General features: G+C 49.4%; 1 protein-coding gene across 1 annotated transcript in view; it reads left to right on the top strand.

Moving 5' to 3' along the window:
- LHFPL4 (LHFPL tetraspan subfamily member 4) overlaps positions 1-9,368 on the top strand; it is a 30,855-nt gene extending 21,487 nt beyond the window's left edge. The window contains exons 3-4 of the mRNA XM_032411882.1: positions 4,616-4,852; positions 7,396-9,368. Coding sequence (XP_032267773.1) covers positions 4,616-4,852; positions 7,396-7,496 — 338 coding nt within the window. The 3' untranslated portion in view covers positions 7,497-9,368. The remainder of the gene's footprint in view (positions 1-4,615; positions 4,853-7,395) is intronic.
- Positions 9,369-18,701: the final 9,333 nt, after the last annotated feature.

Genomic DNA, 18,701 nt, shown 5'->3' with positions numbered 1-18,701 from the left:
AAACTGGCACTTCTAATAGTAAGAAAGAGGGATGAACAGATATAGTAGCAAACTACTGGTCTCCATCATGATTATGTGTAAAAATTAAGCTTATCACCTTCCCCAGGCAGTTGCTGTTAACCGTTCTTGACTATCTGGGAAAAGGCTTATCTCTTTTGTCCAAGATTTTTTTTCCACTTTGCCAAGAGTTGCCATGACCCGTCCCCGCTTCACCAGTAATAATTTGTGTACGTACCTCTTCTCACCCCAATTGATTCTCACAAAAGCATTATGAAATGAATAGGATGTCATGACCCCCATTTTACAGATGAAGAAACCGAGGTGCAGAGAGGTAAACTGACTTTGCCTAAAGCTGTCCAGTGAAGAATGGGAGTCCTGCTTCCTGTTGAGGCCGTGCACAGTGGCCACTGTCTCATGGCTCATTTTGGGGCTAGTACCTCCTCTCACACTATTAAGTCTCTTAAACAGAGAGAGAGCTCAGAGCATTTGGCAGGCAAAAGTATCCAGCTAGAATCTAAGAACATTGTTTTGGTTTCATTATATTTATAGTTTCCTTCTATTTGTGGCAAATGATCCTGGTTTCCTTTTCTATGATAGTGATATAAAGCTTACTTTTTAAGTAAATGCCTCTAAGTTAAAAAGTGAGTCTATTAAAAGAAAAATGTTAAGTAAAGACCTGTCTGCGTTTAAATACAGATCCCACCACTGACTAGCTCTGTGACATGGGATATGATACTTGGTTCCTCTGAGCCTGTTTTCTCATCTGTAAAATGAGGATGATGACTTCTCCCACCGTATAGATTCGTTATAGCATTAAACAAGATCATGATGTCAGGAGCTCTGCGCCCTGGCGTGTAGTTAAGCACACAATACTGTTTGTGAACATTATTATCACATTATGAATATTCATATTATTAATTTTGTCACAACCCTTTCAGTCAGTGGACTGTAGGGTGATGGCTAGAGATGCCCCACCCACGGGCCCCTTCCCCTAGACCAGTGGTTCTGAACCAGGGAAAATTTACCCCCCCCAGAGGCCATTGGGCAATGTCTGGAGATGTTCTTTATTATGACTGGGGGGGTGGTGCCACTGGCATCCGGCGGGTAGAGGCAAGGGATGGTGACTCAACCTCCCACAAGGGCACAGGACAGCCCCCTATCATAAAGAATTCTACGGCCAAGTGTCCAAAATGCTTCCGTTGAGAAGCCCCACTCCACATTGCACCCTGCACCTGTGTCTGTATCTTCCAAGAGAGACTCGAACTCAGACTCCAAAGACCTCAGCCTCAGTTTCCTCATCCAGGACATGGGGATGCTGAAACCTGCCTTGCCTGCAGTCATTCCATCTCCTGATGGTTGAACCTCTTGGTCACTTCCTTGTCCTAGGCTGTCTCTAGTAGTGGTCTTTTCCTCTCTTCCCCCAGGTCCAGGGAGACCATCTGATAGGCTTTTTTTTTTCCATTTGCTTGACTTCTGGGTGTTTCCCATTCGCCGAGCAGCCTCTGGGGCCCGGAAGCCACCAGCTACATGGCTGCAGAGCAGAGGAGGGAAAGGCCCCACCCCCACCCTCTCCCAACACCTGGCTCTTCTGGGTCTCCGCTTCCTTGCAAGCGCTCCTTGACATGCATAACGATTCTGTTTGTGTGCTGACTTGATTTTATTCCTCCCCACACGCCTCTTCTCCTGGGGACCACGCCTCCAGTGTCCCCAGCACCCTGCACAGTGCCCCGCACATAACTGGCACTCAGGATTTACATGTGCAATGTAGGAAGGGAGAGCCGGGGAGAGGAAAGGGCGAGGGGCTAGATCCAGAGAAGGAAGAGAAGCGAGAAAAGGAAGAGAGAAGAGGAGGGATGTTGAACGAATGTTAAATGCGGAGAGATCTAACTAGACGAGGGGAGGAGGGGCGAGGCCGACCCCTGAGCGCGATCGAGACAAGCCCGAGAGAGAGTAGGGCTGTGAAGAGACAGATGAAGAACACGAAAGATAAAAAGACAGGAGGAAGGAATGGGGAGGCACGCGACTGGGGAGAGGCACGTGAGCGGTGAGAGCGAGAACGCGCGGGCGCGGGGCCACGGGAAGGAAACTCCGTGAGGGCTGAGCGGGGGCTGCGGAGCGGAGAGGCCCGCCCTCCCGAGCCTGGCCGCGCTGCTGGGAGCTCGGGATGCGGGCGCAGTCTCCATGGAAACGGGGATGCTCCGCGAGCGAGAGGAAACGCGGCACGCGGGGAGGGGAGGCGGGGAGGCTGGATGGCTTTGGCCGTTTCTCAGGCTCTCTTCCTCCCCCCAGCCTCTCGCTGGGGAGGCGGGAGCGCGCTACCTGGAACAGAGCCCTCGGACACCCAGGGCGCTCCTTCTCTCCTCTTCCCCCTTTCCGGGCGTTTGACCCTCCTCCCGTCTCCGGGGCCTGAAGGACCTTGCAAAATGTCAGGGATCTATGGGGAGATGGACCGGTCGACCTTCTCCCGAGGCTCCTCCTACGGAGCGCCGCAGGGCTCAGTCCTGTTCTCTTCGGTTTCCCTAACTCCAGCCCAAGGGAGTTACCTGCCCACAGCTCTCAAATTTACATCTCCAGCACTGATTTCCCCCTGAGCTTCCCTCTCCATTTGGGTGTCTAAAGTGCATCTTCAAACTTGTCGGATTCTTGAGCTCCTCAAGCTCATTCTCACCCCAGGGCTTCCTGAATTTGCCAGCGCCTTTGCCAGGAACTCTTTTCCCAGCCCATAAGCGACTCGCTGTACTCTAGTTGGGCATCATCTTGGAGGAGGCAAGCACTGGGGAAGCGAGGAAGCCCTAAGTGTGTGTGTGTGTGTGTGTGTGTGTGTGTGTGTGAGAGAGAGAGAGAGAGAGAGAGAGAGAGAGAGAGCACAGCGCTGTGGGGGAGCGCTGCATCAGGTTGAGGAGCACAACCTAGGGGTATGGGGACACTGTCGTGTCACAGGAGGGCAGGGGAGGCCACAGGAGGCCAAATCTTAGAGCGAGGGGCCCCAGTGCACTGCTGGCAGATGGGAGTCTGGGGACTAGGGAGCACTTTGAATGGTAGGTGAGGGAGAGACCTGACAAAGCCAAGGGCATCCTCCCCACCCTGGGAACGAGATGGGCCTCATGGACAGTGGGCAGAACTGGCCACCACCCCCTTTGTCATCACTGTCATCTGAAACCCAGGTTAAGCACCCCATGGCCCTGGTGTGGAACCTTCGGGTCTCAGACACAGTGACCTCATTGCTGGTGGGACTGTCAGGCACTAAGAGGAAAACATCAAGGGCAACTCGCAAGTCGCAAGTCACGGGGCTGGCTGCTCACCGCAAGGCAGAAGTGGAAGGTCACTGTCCCTGTGGCTGACTGAACTCGGTCGGCTCTGATTGGCTGTGTGGGGCATGTGCTGATTGGTTCAGACTTCGGTCCCACCTACGAGGCTGGGCATTGGGAAGAGCCTACCCATACCACGTGGCTCGGGATTGGCAGAGGTGGGTCACTAAACATAGAGGGAGTGAACACCTAGGAGGGAACCAGGAGGGGCCTATTTCAATAGAATTCTTGGCCTGGCCCTTTCTCCCCTCCCCACCATCTTAAGCGAAGCTCCCCCCTCCCCAATTATTTCCTTATTTGTGTGACTATTATTAGTATCATTGTGACTAGTTTTGATAATAATAACATTTAACATTTACCTGGGATTTACAATGTCAAGCATTTACATTTGCTGTCTCCTGTAATCTTTACACTTGAATACCGTCATTATTCCCATTTTACAGATGAGAAAACTGAGGCTCAACGGGGAAAGAACTGGCTTGAGGTCCTACATCTAGGAAAAAGCCGGGTCAGGATTTGAGCCTCTTTGCTCTAATGACCTTTCCCCCACTAACTACAAGCTCTGTGAGGCTGAAGTCCAAGTAATGCGCCCGCCTCCTGCTTAGTCTAGTGCCTGGTGCCCAAGGGGCCTTCAGTGAGGAGATGCCAGGCACTGGGCTGAGTGTTCACGCGCATTACTTCCCTCAATCCTCACTACCACCCCGTGAGGTAGTACTGTAATTTCCAACATAAAAAGGGGCATCCCCAGGGTCATACACTGAGTAGGGGAAAGAACTTCCCCAGTCTGTCCTTTGAGCAGGGGAGGGGAGGCGGGGAGGCGGGGAGGCGGGGAGGCGGGGAGGCTGGCTCGACTGCGTGAATGAGAACGTATGCCCGGCGTCTTGGAGAAAAGGAAATGGCGCTGAATAAATATTTGTTGAATGGAGGACAAAAAGAAAGAAAGAACCATGAGGATGGGAGGGAGTAAGCATGGTCAGGATGCTAACGGGAGCCGAGGGAGGTGACCGTGGGTTGCTATTTCCTTGTATTTCCAGGAAGCCTTCCTGGAGGAGTTGATTTGATGGGGGTATTATGGGGTCCTGGAAAGGTTCTGCTCCCCGAGGCAGGAGGCCGTCCCAGACCCTGGAGTTTCTGGAACCCACGGAAGTGGTTAACAGGCTCTTGGCTTGACTGGCGGAGCGGGAGGGCGCGGCCCGCGGGGCCCAGCCGAGGGGGGCTGCGGTGGTCCTCTGGGCTGTGGGGAGTACTCAACCCCTTCTCTCTTCCTCCCTGACCATGGCGGTGCGCCCGGCCTCGCGCCCCCTCAGCTCTGTGCCTCGTGCTGGGCTGCATGATCTTTCCCGACGGCTGGGACGCCGAGACGATCCGGGACATGTGCGGGGCCAAGACCGGGAAGTACTCCCTGGGGGACTGTTCGGTGCGCTGGGCGTACATCCTGGCCATCATCGGCATCCTCAACGCCCTCATCCTCTCCTTCCTCGCCTTCGTGCTGGGCAACCGGCAAACAGACCTGCTGCAGGAGGAGCTCAAGCAGGAGAACAAAGGCGAGTGGGCTTCCGGGCGGCCCGCCGCGGGTGGGGCGGGGGCGGGGCCTCCAGGTGTCACCGAGTCCTAGAGATGAAGCAAAAACTGGAAAAGGTGCAGACAGTCCCACCACCTTGAAAGCAATTTGACGTTATTCCTCAAATCCGAACATTTGCATGCCTGGGCCCCAGCAAACCCAACTCTGAGTAGAAACCCATGAGAAATGTGGCAGTAGTTTCAAATAGCAAACCACTAAAAACAACCTAAATGGCCATTAACAGGAGGATGGGTAAATAAATGGTGATACATTCACATCATGGACTAGTGCATAACTGAAAATGCATGCACTGCAGTTAGAAGTAACAGAATGGGTACATCCTAGAAACATAATATTGAGACAGAGGGGGAAAAAAATCAAGTTCCAGAAGATAACAGAGTGATATTTTTATGGAGCTCAACCAAAAACGAAGAGACACTAACTAGTGTATGGTTTAATCATAAATATATTTATGGTGGAACTGCATTTTTTTTTAAAGTAAAGAAACAGTAAATACAGAAGATAGGATGATGCTTATCTGTGGTTGGGATAGAAGAGGGGAGGCCAAGAGCTTGAGATGGGGGATGTGTAAGCATGTACAAAATATTGGTGGTGTTCTTGCATGGTGAGCCCACACAGGTGTTTGCTACAGTATGCTTTATACCTAGTATATTACATATCAACTTTTGTATATATCAAGTAAAGTTGAAATCCGATGAAAAAATTTACACACGAGGCCAGAGACTCCAGGCTAACCAGTTATCAGATGTTGATCTATGCATCTACATACAATATATGACCTTTAAAAAAAATATACAGTAGTGTTATATGCTCATATAACACAGGATAGGTGTCGTCCTAAACACATCCCTTGTAAGATTACTTTTTGTCCCCAACCCTAGAGCATGTCTTAAAAATCTTTCTTTATCCTTTTATGGAGAACCCTTTTTATCCAGTGCCTGGCATTACGTCAGATGGAGGAACTGTAACTATTTAACTATTTTCCTTTTAGGGACTGTTAGGGAGGTTTCCAGGATTTTACTATCGCTGACAATGCTACGCTGGACATCTTTGTCTGTGCCTCCTTATACACAGTGTTTTCTTGGTGTTTTTCCAGAAATGGAATTGCGCACTTAAAATTGTAATGATAGTTCCAGATCGCTCTCCAAAGGAGGCTTGGTGTTCTGAGCCAGGGGCCCACCCTGTCCCCGGAGCACCGGGAGGCACGGCATGGCAGCAGTGGACAGACAGCCGTCTGTCTGGGTGTGTTCCCTGCCATGAGAAATAGGAGTAGTGGTTTTCATAATCACACCCTGGCTTGAGCTATTAGCATGTTGCTGGGTCTATATTTAGCAGTTTCCATTAATTATATTCCTCTCTTGAGTCTCATCTATAAAATGGGGATAATGGCAGTGAGGGTTATTATCTCATCTGGCAGGAGGTGGTTTAGTCTTGTGGTGGAACCCTTGGACTGGAGTCCGACTGTGTCGGAAGCAGGCTGGGGACCGCACCTCCTTGAGCCTTAGTTTCCTGTACTTCCTCAAATGAGGGTGGTGGAAATAGTACCAGCTCACCGGGCTGTCCGATGAGGAAGAAAAATTATGTCTATTAAGGGGCATTTGGTGAATACTCAGTAGAAGCTGTCACTCCTCAAGTCTCCCCACCAGGCAGGCATCACCACCACCATTTTACGAATGAGAAAGGTGAGGTCCGCGGAGGTCCAGTAACTTGTCCAAGGTCACTGAAGCGGTGCAGCCAGGATTTGAACCCCGGTCCAAGTTGAAAGGCCAGGCTCTTCCCTGCTGCCTGCTTCCTTTCTCAGGGCCCTCCTAGGCTGTTGGGCTGCCAACCTGTCTTTCTCTGAAGCTCCTGTCCCTGGAAACAATGACATCTGGTGGTTTCTGTGGTCTTGGTGTGAGGTCAGGGCCTGCCCTCTGGTGGCAGCTTCTAGAAGTGCATGACCAAGAGCCATGTGGCCTTTCTGAAGAAGGGGTTTGGGGATATGACTGTTGTGAGGTGGGCCCACCCAGCGTCCTCTCCTTCCTCCCCAAAGTGCCTAAGCTCGGTGTTTAAAGTGATGTGAAGGAGCCCCAGTTTTTCTTCCCTCAGCGTCGGGCGGGGGGGTGGGGAGAGGGGGTGGTGCTCCATCCCTCATTGGGAGCTCAAGATGAGTGAGCCTCACAGTTCAGTTCTGAGCCAGATCTCCAGGACAAAAGTAAAAACAAAAATAAATTGCTATCATTTCCAGCATTTACTATGCACTAAACATTGTGAAAAGTAATTAGCTGGAATTTTTATGTTTTTTTTCACTCCCCGGAATCACCCTGTGAAGTAGGCTCTTATGCCCATTGTACAGATGAGGAAATTGAGGCTCAGAAGGGTTGAATGGCCTACTTAGAGGCCTGGCTGGATTTCAGACTCTGTGAAGCTCACTTCCCTGCCCAGCTCTGCCCTGAGGAGTGGCCGGGGGGAGCCCCAGTGCCCTGGTAGTCACTGACTTTCTCCAATTCTCTCTCTCTCTCATAGATTTTGTGGGCTCTACGGTAAGCTCCGTGTTGCGGCCAGGGGGTGATGTCTCCGGATGGGGTGTCCTCCCCTGTCCCGTCGCTCACTCACAGGGACCCTGAGGGCCAGGATCACAGCCCAGGAATTGACCTGTCCTCAGTTTGTCCCGTTGCCTGCCCTCTCATCCCTTCATTCAAGCTCCGAGGGAAGACCCCATCCAGGACTGACTTCTCACCTGCTACCTGCCTGTAGCTCCCGGCTTTGAAGAGGTTGGGGCTGGGATGCAGCGTGGGGGAGGGCCTGATTCTGCTCCTCCCTCAACTGACCTGAGGGAGCTGGAGCGCTGGGCCCTTGGGCTTCTCCCTTCCTCTCTAGCCTGGCCTGGGGCCCCTGCTGAGTCTCCAGGGGAAGAGGCGCTGCGGCTCTGGTTCTCCAGGCCCCGTCAGTCTGGAGGCTCCTGCCTGGCTGCATCCTTGCCTCCTCTGGTCCCTGCCTCCTGCAGAAACTTATTCAAGACACTGGCCCGGGGTGGACCGGACTCTTTCCTGTTTCCCCCCCTCTGATGATGGTTCCATCACATCATCACAGAGCTCCAGGTGCCACCAGCCTCCTTGGGGCCTCTCTGCCGCCCACGCCAGCCTGTTTTCACCTCTCCCAAAGGAGTCTGAGCTGCACCGAGGGAGAAAGCACAGGGCCTCCCTGTCAGCCGCTGACAGAGGCCCTGGGCAGCCCAGAGCCTGAGGACAGACGGGCTCAGGAGGCAGTAGGAGGAGGCGCTCTGACTCCTGTCTTGGTGGCGTCTGACCATGGCAGCTGGGGCTGGAAGGGGCTCAACCTGGAGCTTGCCTGGCCTTCTCCCTGCTGGGATGTCTCACCAGTGACTGGACCCTTGACCCTGGCCTGTTTTGTACAGCACAGACTTCTTGGCCCTGTTGTCAGGGCTGGGGGTTCGGGAGGGGGGCCCGAGAGTGGGGAATTAGGGGATGCGTCCCCCCTCTGCCCCTTCTCATGCCCCCAACCCAGGCATCTGCCAAGGGCAGAGACTGTCTTGCCTCTTTGATACTTTTTCTGCATAACTTGAACTTGCAGGTCACCTCTGAACAGGGTACCCCCTGTCCCCATCCCCAGGCCTTGTAACCCTATCCCCACCTCCACTTCCTCCTCCTTGCCCACCTCTCGCCTTGCGATATGCCCAGGGTCTGCAGCCCAATGGGCAGTGCTTGGAGCTGAGGCATGAGTGTGTGTGTGTGTGTGTGTGTGTGTGCGCGTGAGCATGTATGTGTGTGTATGTGTGGGGCGGGGAGCAGAAGAGGAGTCTTCTCTCTCCCTCCCCTTCCACTATGGGGGCATCTCCTTCCCCCTTGTCTGGGGGCAAATGAGGGAGACTCCAAGTGTTTCCGAACTCCCCTCATTGCCCGGTGGACCTGGCGGTCGAGCCGTGAGGCCTGGGGCGTGGAAAGCCCCTTTCAGCCCTCAGTGCAGGCGGCAGGTTGGCTTCCTCTAGTGTGCCTACTTCTGTCCTTGAGTACTGGGGGGAGTACTGGTCCACCGTGTAGCCGGAGTGGGAGGCCTCTGCGGGTTCACTGGGGAAGCTTGTTGTCATCATTTCCTATGTGGGCCTCAGCCAAAGGAGGGGAGAAAAGCAGCGAGTGCCGTGTATTTGCCAGTCTTGTGTTCATTTCCATAGGACTTGGACCTGAGAGGGTTTCCAAGACAGACCCTAGAAATCCTCTGCACGAGACCCCCATCTGGACCCTAACTGGAATCAGATGCTGGGTCCTGGTAGGACTCCTGAAACCTGGAACTCACCAAGCCCTGACCCTCCACCCTCTTGACTCCCTTGTCTTGAGCAAACACCTTTCCCCTGGTGCTCTGGCCCCGGCCCAGTGCCCCTCTCTCCTCCCCCAGGGTTCTACCTGCAGGAAGGGGCTGTACGCCAGGGGCCCATGCTGAAGGAGAGGGTCAGGGGAGCCTCATGGGAGGCAGTGGGGGGGGGGGGGGGAGGGGGGTTCAAAAAGCCCCAACCCAAGCCCGGTGTGGGGGGGGGGGGGGGGGGGGGGGGGGGGGGGAGGGAGCCAGTGTTTGGGAAGGGGGAGAAGACCGAGGTGGGAGAGAGTGAGAATGAGAGAGGGGAGGGAAGGCGTGGAGAGAGGCAGAGAAATGGAGAAAAGCGAGATGCAGAGAGTAGTGGAGAAGGGGACCCTGGTGCAGAGAGCCTGGGGTGGAGGGGGGAAGGTGGCTGGGAAGACGAAGAAGGAATAGGGACAGGGAAGGAGGCAAATGGAGGGGTGTGCTGTGGACGGAAGATTGGGGTGCAGGGGTGCAGCTTGGGGCAGAGGAGGATAAAGGAGGCAGGACGCCAAGGGACTGGTGCGGCTGCTGTGTGTGCCCTGTTGTGGGGGGAGGGGTGCCAGATACCTGTGCTGGGGGGAGGTGGGAGCCTCCCCTCAGATGCCCAGGCCGCTGCCCACCCCTCTGGGGCCGCAGCGCCACTGGAGTGGGGGTTAGTGGGAGGGGAGAGAGAGGTTAATCCCCTTGAGGGAGTCCTGAGCGCCTCCCAGCCAGTTGGTGCCTTTGCCAAGGAAGGGGCAGCCCAGAGAAGCACGCAGGAGTGTGGGGCTGGAAAAGCAGGGTTGGGCGGGCTGCAGGAGTGCCAGGGCGACACAGGGAAGGAAAAGAGGCTGGAGTGGGCACCAAACCAGAGCCCTGTCCCCGAGGCTTCGGCAGAGGCAGGAGCAGAGCGAGAAACCGATGCTTCAGTTCAGGTAGGGGCCCCACATGAGGCTGGAGAGCCACCACCCTGTGGCTTAGATGGCTTTCTGGGGGCAAGGAAGCCATCGTGGACAAGGGGAGGTTTGCGGGTTGCCCTAGCCAAAGCAGGCGATTTGGCTTTTGCCCTTGGGAGGAGACGGATGCAGCGGTCACCTGTCGCCACCTCAGCATGGCCTCTGGGACTCTTGGTTCTTGAAAGAAGCTGATCTTTGAGTGCCCCACGGAGGCGCTCCTCCCCGAGTGGTGACTGGATCAGAGGGGTCTGGCACTAGCAGGTTGTTTCTGCTCTGGTCTGGGCACTGGCAGGAGAGGCCGAAGCAGCTACAACGTAGAGGTGGTTGAGAGCGCTGGTTGGTCAAGTCCTTCCGGGTCTCTAAGATGTGAAAACTTTCCTGTTGGGGAACCAGTACCCATTAAGGAAAACATTGTTTTTCTGAGGGGTGAGGACCATGGGTAGGATTCGTCCTTTCCAGGCCTGGACTAGCTAAGCTGAGAGCTTTTAGATGGGGCTATAGGGAAATTCCTTGGCCTCCTTGAGATTCCTGCTGGGGCACAGGGGAATCAGCCTTCTCCAACTTGCAGTGTAATTAAGACAGGGGAACCCTCTCTTTGGAGAAGCTGGGACCTTCCCAGCACAAGAAACCTAACGCAGGTCCCTGCCTGGCTCAGGGCTAGCCTTTGGGTGGGCCTGGAGTTGCCCAAGAAGGGAACGAGGGGGACAGTCCTTCCCAGAGCTCTGACCAGCAGACCTCAGGGGCCTGTGCTGTGTGTCGTTAGGATAGCTTGGTGTTGTCTACACCCGATTAGTAAGTTCTGTCTGAATGTGTCCTCGCTGTTCATCGTCTAGTTTGGTAACATTTATTTTTGGTCCTGACCCCTTCTGCTGCTGCTGGATTTGAGCTTCAGTGCAGGTGGAATGACGTTCAAATAAAGAAACACTTTATATCACCCATGCTGGCTGCTGCTTCTCTGAGTTGGCCCCCTGGGGATGGAGAGGGTTGAGATCCCTACCAGGTTTGGCTACATAGTAACAGAGCTACCACTGTGGCTTAACAGGAGTTTATTTTCCTTTCATATTAAGTCTGGAGGTAGCCAGACCATGGCTGATAGGGCCAACAGCGTTATCAGGAACCCAGGCTCCTATCTTTCTGCGCTGCCGTTTTCAGTTCTGGCTTCCAGTCTCAAGGACACCGCATGGCCCAACATGGCTGCTACAACTCTAGTCACTTGGCCCACATTTCATTTGACGGAGACTTCTGGAAATCCTGTAGGACTGAGTCACATCGCACATCTAGCTAAACTGTAATCTTTTAATGGGGCACATTGTCACCCCAGAAAAACTTGTGGTTCTATTACCAAGGGGTAGGGAGAGAACAGATGGAGCAGGCAGCTAGCAATCTACACGCTGCTGATTGACAGGCTTGACTTTGGACTTAGGACTCTGACTAGAACAAATAAGGCTCTATCCTTTTCTGTCTGTGTGGCCTGGACAAGTCCCTTCACCTCTCTCTAAATCCCCGTTAAGTAAAGGGAATTGACGATAGTGATCTCAGGGAATCGTTAAGAAACAAAGGAGGGAAGGTGGCTTGCTTGACAGCATCTGGCACATTGTAACATGTCCCATATGACAGTTAGATTGATTATAATGTCTGCACTTGGAAATTGAGTCTTCATTCAACACATTTTGAGCACTTGGTATAGGCTAAGCAGTTAGAGAACAAAAACAGAGACCCTGCGTTAAGTAAGGGTCAATTTGGCTGGGGAGATGAACATGTAAAAATAATGTAAAATGTGCCAGGTGTGGGGTATTGTGGGTGCCCTGGGTAGGGACACCTTCCACGGTTTTAGTGGGGTTGAGTAGAGCAGGAGACCGTTTTACTGTAGGGTGAGTAGGAGTTAGGCAGGCAAGGGTCAGGAAAGCCATTCATGTTGAGAGGGTATCTTGAGGAAAGAGCAGGGAAGAAACAATGGTGAGTGCAGAGAACTAAAAGCTAAGGTGTGAGGCAGGGAGGGTCAGAGATTCCTCTGGAGACAGGCAAAGCCAGCGGATGAAAGAGCTCAGGGGCCGTGAACAGGAATTTGGATGTTCACAGCAATGGGGAACCGTGGGGTGATTTTAGCAGGAGAGCAGCACGATTAGATTTGCATTTCAGGACGATCACTCTGGTTGCCCTGTTAGGGAGCTGAGTTAGAGGAAGATGATTTTAATGAAAGAGAAATCAATCATTAGTCTGGCCTGAAACAAGGTGGTGGCAATGGGTCTGAGAGAGGTGAGAAATTCGCTATTTAGTCAGTAGAACTGACACTTGGTAGCTGATTGGCTGTGGGGTAAGAGTGGCACCAAGGAGAATGGATACGTTTTTTGCTTGGGGGACAAAAAAGATTTGTCAGGAATAGCAGGGGAACAAGATAATCCGTTCGGTTGGAGACTTGCTTAAGTTTAAGAAGCATGTGGGGGGCGCCTGGCTGGCTGTTGGTTGAGCATGGGACTTTTGATCTTGGAGTTGTGAGTTCGAGCCCCATGTTGGGTCTAGTAGAGATTACTTAAAAAAATAAATAGAAAAAAAAAAAAAAGCATGTGGGACATCATGGTCAAGTTGTCCAGTAGTCAGTTGACTTAGATGGATTTGGGAGCTCAAGAGAAAGATCTGGACCATGTAACATGAGGATACAAGTAATGGTTGAAATGTGAAGCACAGAGGAGTTTGCTCAGGGTGACTGTATTGTGTGAAGAACACAGAGCTATGGAGTAAATGCTGGAAAACACCAACATATAAAGGTCAGAGGAATGGATGTCCAAAAGGAGAGGACAATGGAAGAGTCAGAGCTGTGAGAAAAACCATGAACATGTGTTTGGGAAACCAAGGATCTAGAGTTCAAGGGAAAGGTCAGCTGGAGGAAATTAGTTCAGAATTAGGGACTGAAAAATGTGCCCACTGGATTTGGAAGAAATGGGCCATTGTTGAATTCGAGGATGTGGAATCTCTTTATATGAAAGAGTTCTGAATGTTCATAGGTCACGGCCGGTAAGAGTTTAAAGGTAAAGAGAGAGAATGGTGCACCTTGGTGGCTCAACAAGTTAGGTGTCAGACTCTTATTTTGGCTCAGGTCATGATCTCGGGGTTGTGGGATCAAGACCCACATTGTGCTCTGTGCTCAGCGTGAGGTTGGCTTGGGATTCTCCCTCTCCCTCTGCTCCTCCCTCCCTCCCCTCCCACTCTCTCTAAAATAAATAAATAAAATCTTTAAAAAAAATAGAAATAAAGGTAAAGAGAATTACTAAGAGGAGGTGAGAAGGCCTTTCTGGGGTAGAGGGAAGGTGCGAGGTTTAGGGAGCTCTTGCCTGATGGTATCCATTTTCTCAGTGAAGCAAGAGGGCAAGATTGAGAGAAGGGAATGAGCAGGGGGTTTGAGAAGTAGCAAAAGGAGTGCCTGGGTGGCTCAGCCACTTGGGCGTTTGCCTTCAGCGCAGGTCATGATCCTGGAGTCCCAGGGTTGAGCCCTGTGTTGGGAATCCCTGCTCAGCAGGGAGTCTGCTTCTGCCTCTGCCCCTCACCCCACTTGTGCTCTCTCTCTCTCTCAAAAAAATACATAAAATCTTTAAAAAAAAAAAAGAGGTAAGTGGCAAAAGTTTGGAACAGTTGCTACAGGAGCTGTTAAAGGATCAAAAGACTGATGCATGACCATGAATTTGTGGAGGCACCAATAGACAGGAGGGAAGGCCCAGAGAAGCCAGACTGTGGATTGAAAGGTAGGTGCCAGGTAAGCAGAGTGTCCTGCAAGAGTGTTTCACTCCCGCCATGACATCCAGGTTGCTTACACAAGGACAGCCTGCAGTGCGACAGACAGAGAACATAAAGGACTAAAGTTTATGGGAAAGAGCTGGAAGGAGAGGAGGTTGTGGTCAGGAAGCTGGGTGTTTGACCTGAATATTCTGACTCATTCTTAAAGATGGCTTTGAGATATGAGGCACTGAGTAGGATGTCTACCCAAATGGTGAGAATAATGGCAGAAATTGGGGTGTAGATGAGCCAGAGTCATCCAAGAACCAAAGAGAGTGGTGGGAAGAAGCTACAAACACAATAACCAGATGTTGTGTGCATCAGTGGAACAGGAATTTTTATCTGAGGGGCAAGATGTGGTTGTCTGGGAGCATTGAGGGGAGAGCAAAAGGATGTGAGAAAGAGTAGTCTCCACTTAAAAGGGCTGCAAAGGAGGTGGTGTCCTAAGGAGAGAACCATACTTCCATATTTCAGTAAGGGCTTGTCTATCAAAGCAAAGAGGTGTCCAAAGAGCACAGCAGAGAGGTTGGGAGAGAAGGACAGAACAGAGAAAGAACTACACTATAAGGGTTAAGGGCACCAAGAGCCAGGTGACACAGAGAACTCTCATTTGGGGAAATGACTAAGGGTAACAAGAGCATGAAATTGGTAGAATTCATGACTCAAAGCTTCAAATGGAGTTCTAGTTTGAAATCCCTTTCAAGTCCACTTAGGCACAGCAAAAGGACCAGTGATACCAGCTCCGGAACAGATCTGGAGGTCCTGGAAGGCTCATTTAGGTGCCAAAGCAGGTTCAGGAATCCAACCTGAGTGGGCTGGAGGCTTCTTCGAATTCATTTGCTCATTCAACAAAACATTTTATTGAATGCCTGTTCTGGTCTGGTACTGTTAGGTTCTAGAAATACAGAAATAAATCAGACATAGGCCCCCAGGCTAGTTAGCGGCAGGGTTGTTTGCCTTTTGTTTAGAGTGGCTAGGTAAGATTCTGGGTTTTGTTTTGTTAAACATGTTGCAGCATAAAACAAATGTACAGGTAGGTGAAATATTATAAAATACCCTACTAGCCATTACCATAGGGACAGACCCCTGCCAGTCACCCCAGAAACCTTTCACTTACAAACACTATCCCCTTCCTTCTCTCCTAAAAGTAACCACTACCTTGACTTTTATGGTAATCAGTTCCCAACTTTTATTTATATACTTTTTTCTAAGTGATCATCTTTATTTTTTTTAAAGATTTTATTTATTTGACAGAGAGAGAGTGAGAGAGAGCACAAGCAGGGGGAGGGGCAGAGAGAGGGAGAAGCACACTCCCCGCTGAGCAGGGAGCCTGATGTGGGGCTTGATCCCAGGACCTCAGGATCATGACCCAAGCAGAAGGCAGATGCCCAATCGACTGAGCCACCCAGGCACCCCTAAGTGAACATCTTTAAATAGTTTAGCTTTGACTTTTTTTTTTTTTTTGATGTGTCTTTTCCCACTTCATTCTTTTTATCTCTTCTTGTAATTTGTTGACGAAATTGGACAATTTGTTATGTAGTGTTCCACAGCCAGAATTTTGTTGGCTTCATGCTGTGGTGTAGTTGAACACATTTCTCTGTTCTCTGTATTTCCAGCAAATAGGTATTTTCAGGTGTGTGTGTTGCACATTTTAATGAATGCTTCACAGTTTTTGGTTTTTTCATCATGAGATACATGATGTCTGTTTTTGTCATTAGGAGTTGCAAAACAGTGATGTTCCAATTCTATCATTCTGTCTTCAGTTTTTGTGGGAACACTTCTAGAAACACCCACATTTACAGTCTAGTTAGCCAGTCATAAGACTTGTATAGGAAAGGCAGGAAAAATGATGGTTTTCCCCTTTATTTAACAGTTTTCAAAAATAGAGTTTGTTCCCTAACACCTTCCAGAGATGAACAATTATGTTTTGGTACTTATTATGAATTCATGGATTTAAACATATTTTATGTATTTTGTTCTGTTACATTTATTGTCTTAATTAATGGTTAAAGTGTCCCATTGTTGGTCAGCAGAAGCCTCTTTAAGTTGGTGTGAATCTTTTAAACCTAACCCTAGTTATCTTTGATGGTATCCCTGCTCTCTGGTATGACAGGATGTTCTAGGCTGATCCTGTACATTTCCTTCCTCAGACCAAAATCAGCCATTTCTCTAAGAAGCCCTATCTTCAAGCTTTTCCTGTTGACAGAGCTAAGACAGGGACACATGAAACTTATATGTATCTATGATCTATCTATTGGATCTACTTGTCTGTGTCTGTCCATCCATCCATCAATCCATGATAAAATACCTCATGAGTTGACACTGATACATGGAAGGATTTGGCTTAACATCTATAACCCCTTTCCCATACTAAGAATCCTGTCAAAGACATAATTTGCTTTGTTCCACATTGAAGTCCTCAGATACACTGTCACCAAAATGATCACAAAAAAATGTATTCTTTTCAACTTGTCTTTCTTAGTTGTACTATATCTATCTTGCCTAGGTCACATAAATCATTTTATTATTTTTTAAAGATTTTATTTTATTTTATTTTTTTAAAGATTTTATTTATTTATTTGAGAGAGAGAATGAGATAGAGAGAGCATGAGAGGGCGGAGGGTCAGAGGGAGAAGCAGACTCCCTGCTGAGCAGGGAGCCCGATGCGGAACTCGATCCCGGCACTCCGGGATCATGACCTGAGCCGAAGGCAGTTGCTTAACCAACTGAGCCACCCAGGCGCCCCTAAAGATTTTATTTTTAAGTACTCTCTATACCTAATGTGGGGCTTGAACTCACAGCCCTGAGATCAAGAGTCACATGCTCCAACTGACTGAGCCAGCCAGGTGCCCCACATAGATCATTTTACATTACACTCTTTATATCCCTCATTTACTCTTAGTTCTACATATCACTAACTATATATAATTAACTCACTACCAGACTTTCTGTTGATGTTTCTCAAGACAGTTTGGTTGTCTGAAGCTCAGTTTCTAATAGATACCTAAGAGCTAACAAAAATAAAACTGCCCAAGTTCTTGCACACTGATGACGGTTTGTTACTATCATATACTTGAAAGTCAGTTCAGTTGGTATGAAACTCTTGGCTCACAGTCTGAGTATTTTATTTTTTAAAAGATTTTATTTATTTATTTGACAGAGAGAGACACAGTGAGAGAGGGAACACAAGCAGGGGGAGTGGGAGAGGGAGAAGCAGGCTTCCCGCCAGGCAGGGAGCCCGATGCGGGCGGGGCTCGATCCCAGGACCCTGGGATCACGACCTGGCCCGAAGGCAGACACCCAATGACTGAGCCACCCAGGCACCCCCACAGTCTGAGTATTTTAAAGATTTTGTTTTCTTTTGTCATAAACTGTCATAAACAGTCCGTTGCTGTCAAAAAACCTAAAATAATGATATAGCTACATTTTCTTTCCATTTAAGTATCTGGGGAGCCAAGGTTTTTTGTTTTTCTCTAACAATTTTACTAGAATGTCTTGATTTTGGTCATTCTGGGTTCCAGGTATGCATTATGCCCTTTCAATTTGTAGCTTAAAATATTTCAGGAAATTTACTAAACTATACCTTTTGGTATTTGTTCTGTTCCCTTATCTTTCTTTGGGAACTCCTATTACACACATGTTGTGTCTTTTTTTTTTTTTTTTTTTGCCTTTTTTAATTGTCACTTTTTAAAGAGTAGTTTTAGGTTCACAGCAAAATTGAGAAGGTATAGCGATTCCCACATTCTCCCTGCCCCTACACATGCATACCCCCCACGTTATCAACATCCGCTATCAAACAAATGGTACATTTGTTACAACTGATGGATCTATAATGACCCATCATTATCACCCAAAGTGTTTACATTAGGGTTCATTCTTAGTGTTATACATTTTGTGGGTTTGGATAAATGTATAATGACAGGTATCTACAACTGTAGTATCATACAAAATAGTTTCACCACCCTAAAAACTTTTGTCCCACCAACTCATTCCTCCCTCCCCACAACCCCTAATCTTTTTACTGTCTCCATAGTTCTACATTTTCTAGGATGTCAGATAACTGGAATCAGACACTATGCAGCCTATTCAGACTAGCTTCCTTCACCACTAGTAATATACATTAAAGGTTCCTCCATGTTTTTTCATGGCTTTAATAGCTCATGTCATTAGTGCTGAATAATAATCAATTTTCTAGGTACATCAGTTTTATTTATCCATTCACCTACTGAAGGACATCTTGATTGCTTCCAAGTTTTGGCAATTATCAATAAAGATGTGGTAAACATCCATGTGCAGGCTTTTGTGTGGACCTAAGTGTTCAATTCCTTTGGGTAAATACCAAGGAGTGTAACTGCTTGATCCCATGGTTAAGAGTATGTTTAGTTTTGTAAGAAACTGCCAAACAATCTTCCAAAAGTGGTTGTACCATTTTGCATTCCCATCAGCAATGAATGAGGGTTCCTGCTGCTTTGCATCCTCATCAGCATTTGGTGTGTCACTGTTTTGGATTTTGGTCACTCTCATAGTGACATCTCATTGTTTTAACTTGCAATTCCCTAATGATATATATGTTGAGCATCTTTTCACATACTTATTTGCCATTGTATTTAAAATGTCTATTCAGATCTTTGGCCCATTTTTTTTTTTTTTAAGTGGGCTCCACATTGGGTGTGGACCCCAAAGTGGGGCTTGAACTCACGACCCTGAGATCAAGACCTGAGCTGAGATCAAGAGTCGCCCATGCTTAGGGGCGCCTGGGTGGCTCAGTTGGTT

The sequence above is a fragment of the Phoca vitulina genome, unplaced genomic scaffold (assembly GCF_004348235.1).
Source record: "Phoca vitulina isolate PV1807 unplaced genomic scaffold, GSC_HSeal_1.0 scaffold13, whole genome shotgun sequence".
NCBI classification, from domain to species: Eukaryota; Metazoa; Chordata; class Mammalia; order Carnivora; family Phocidae; genus Phoca; species Phoca vitulina.
This window is presented reverse-complemented; position numbering and strand designations above follow the sequence as displayed.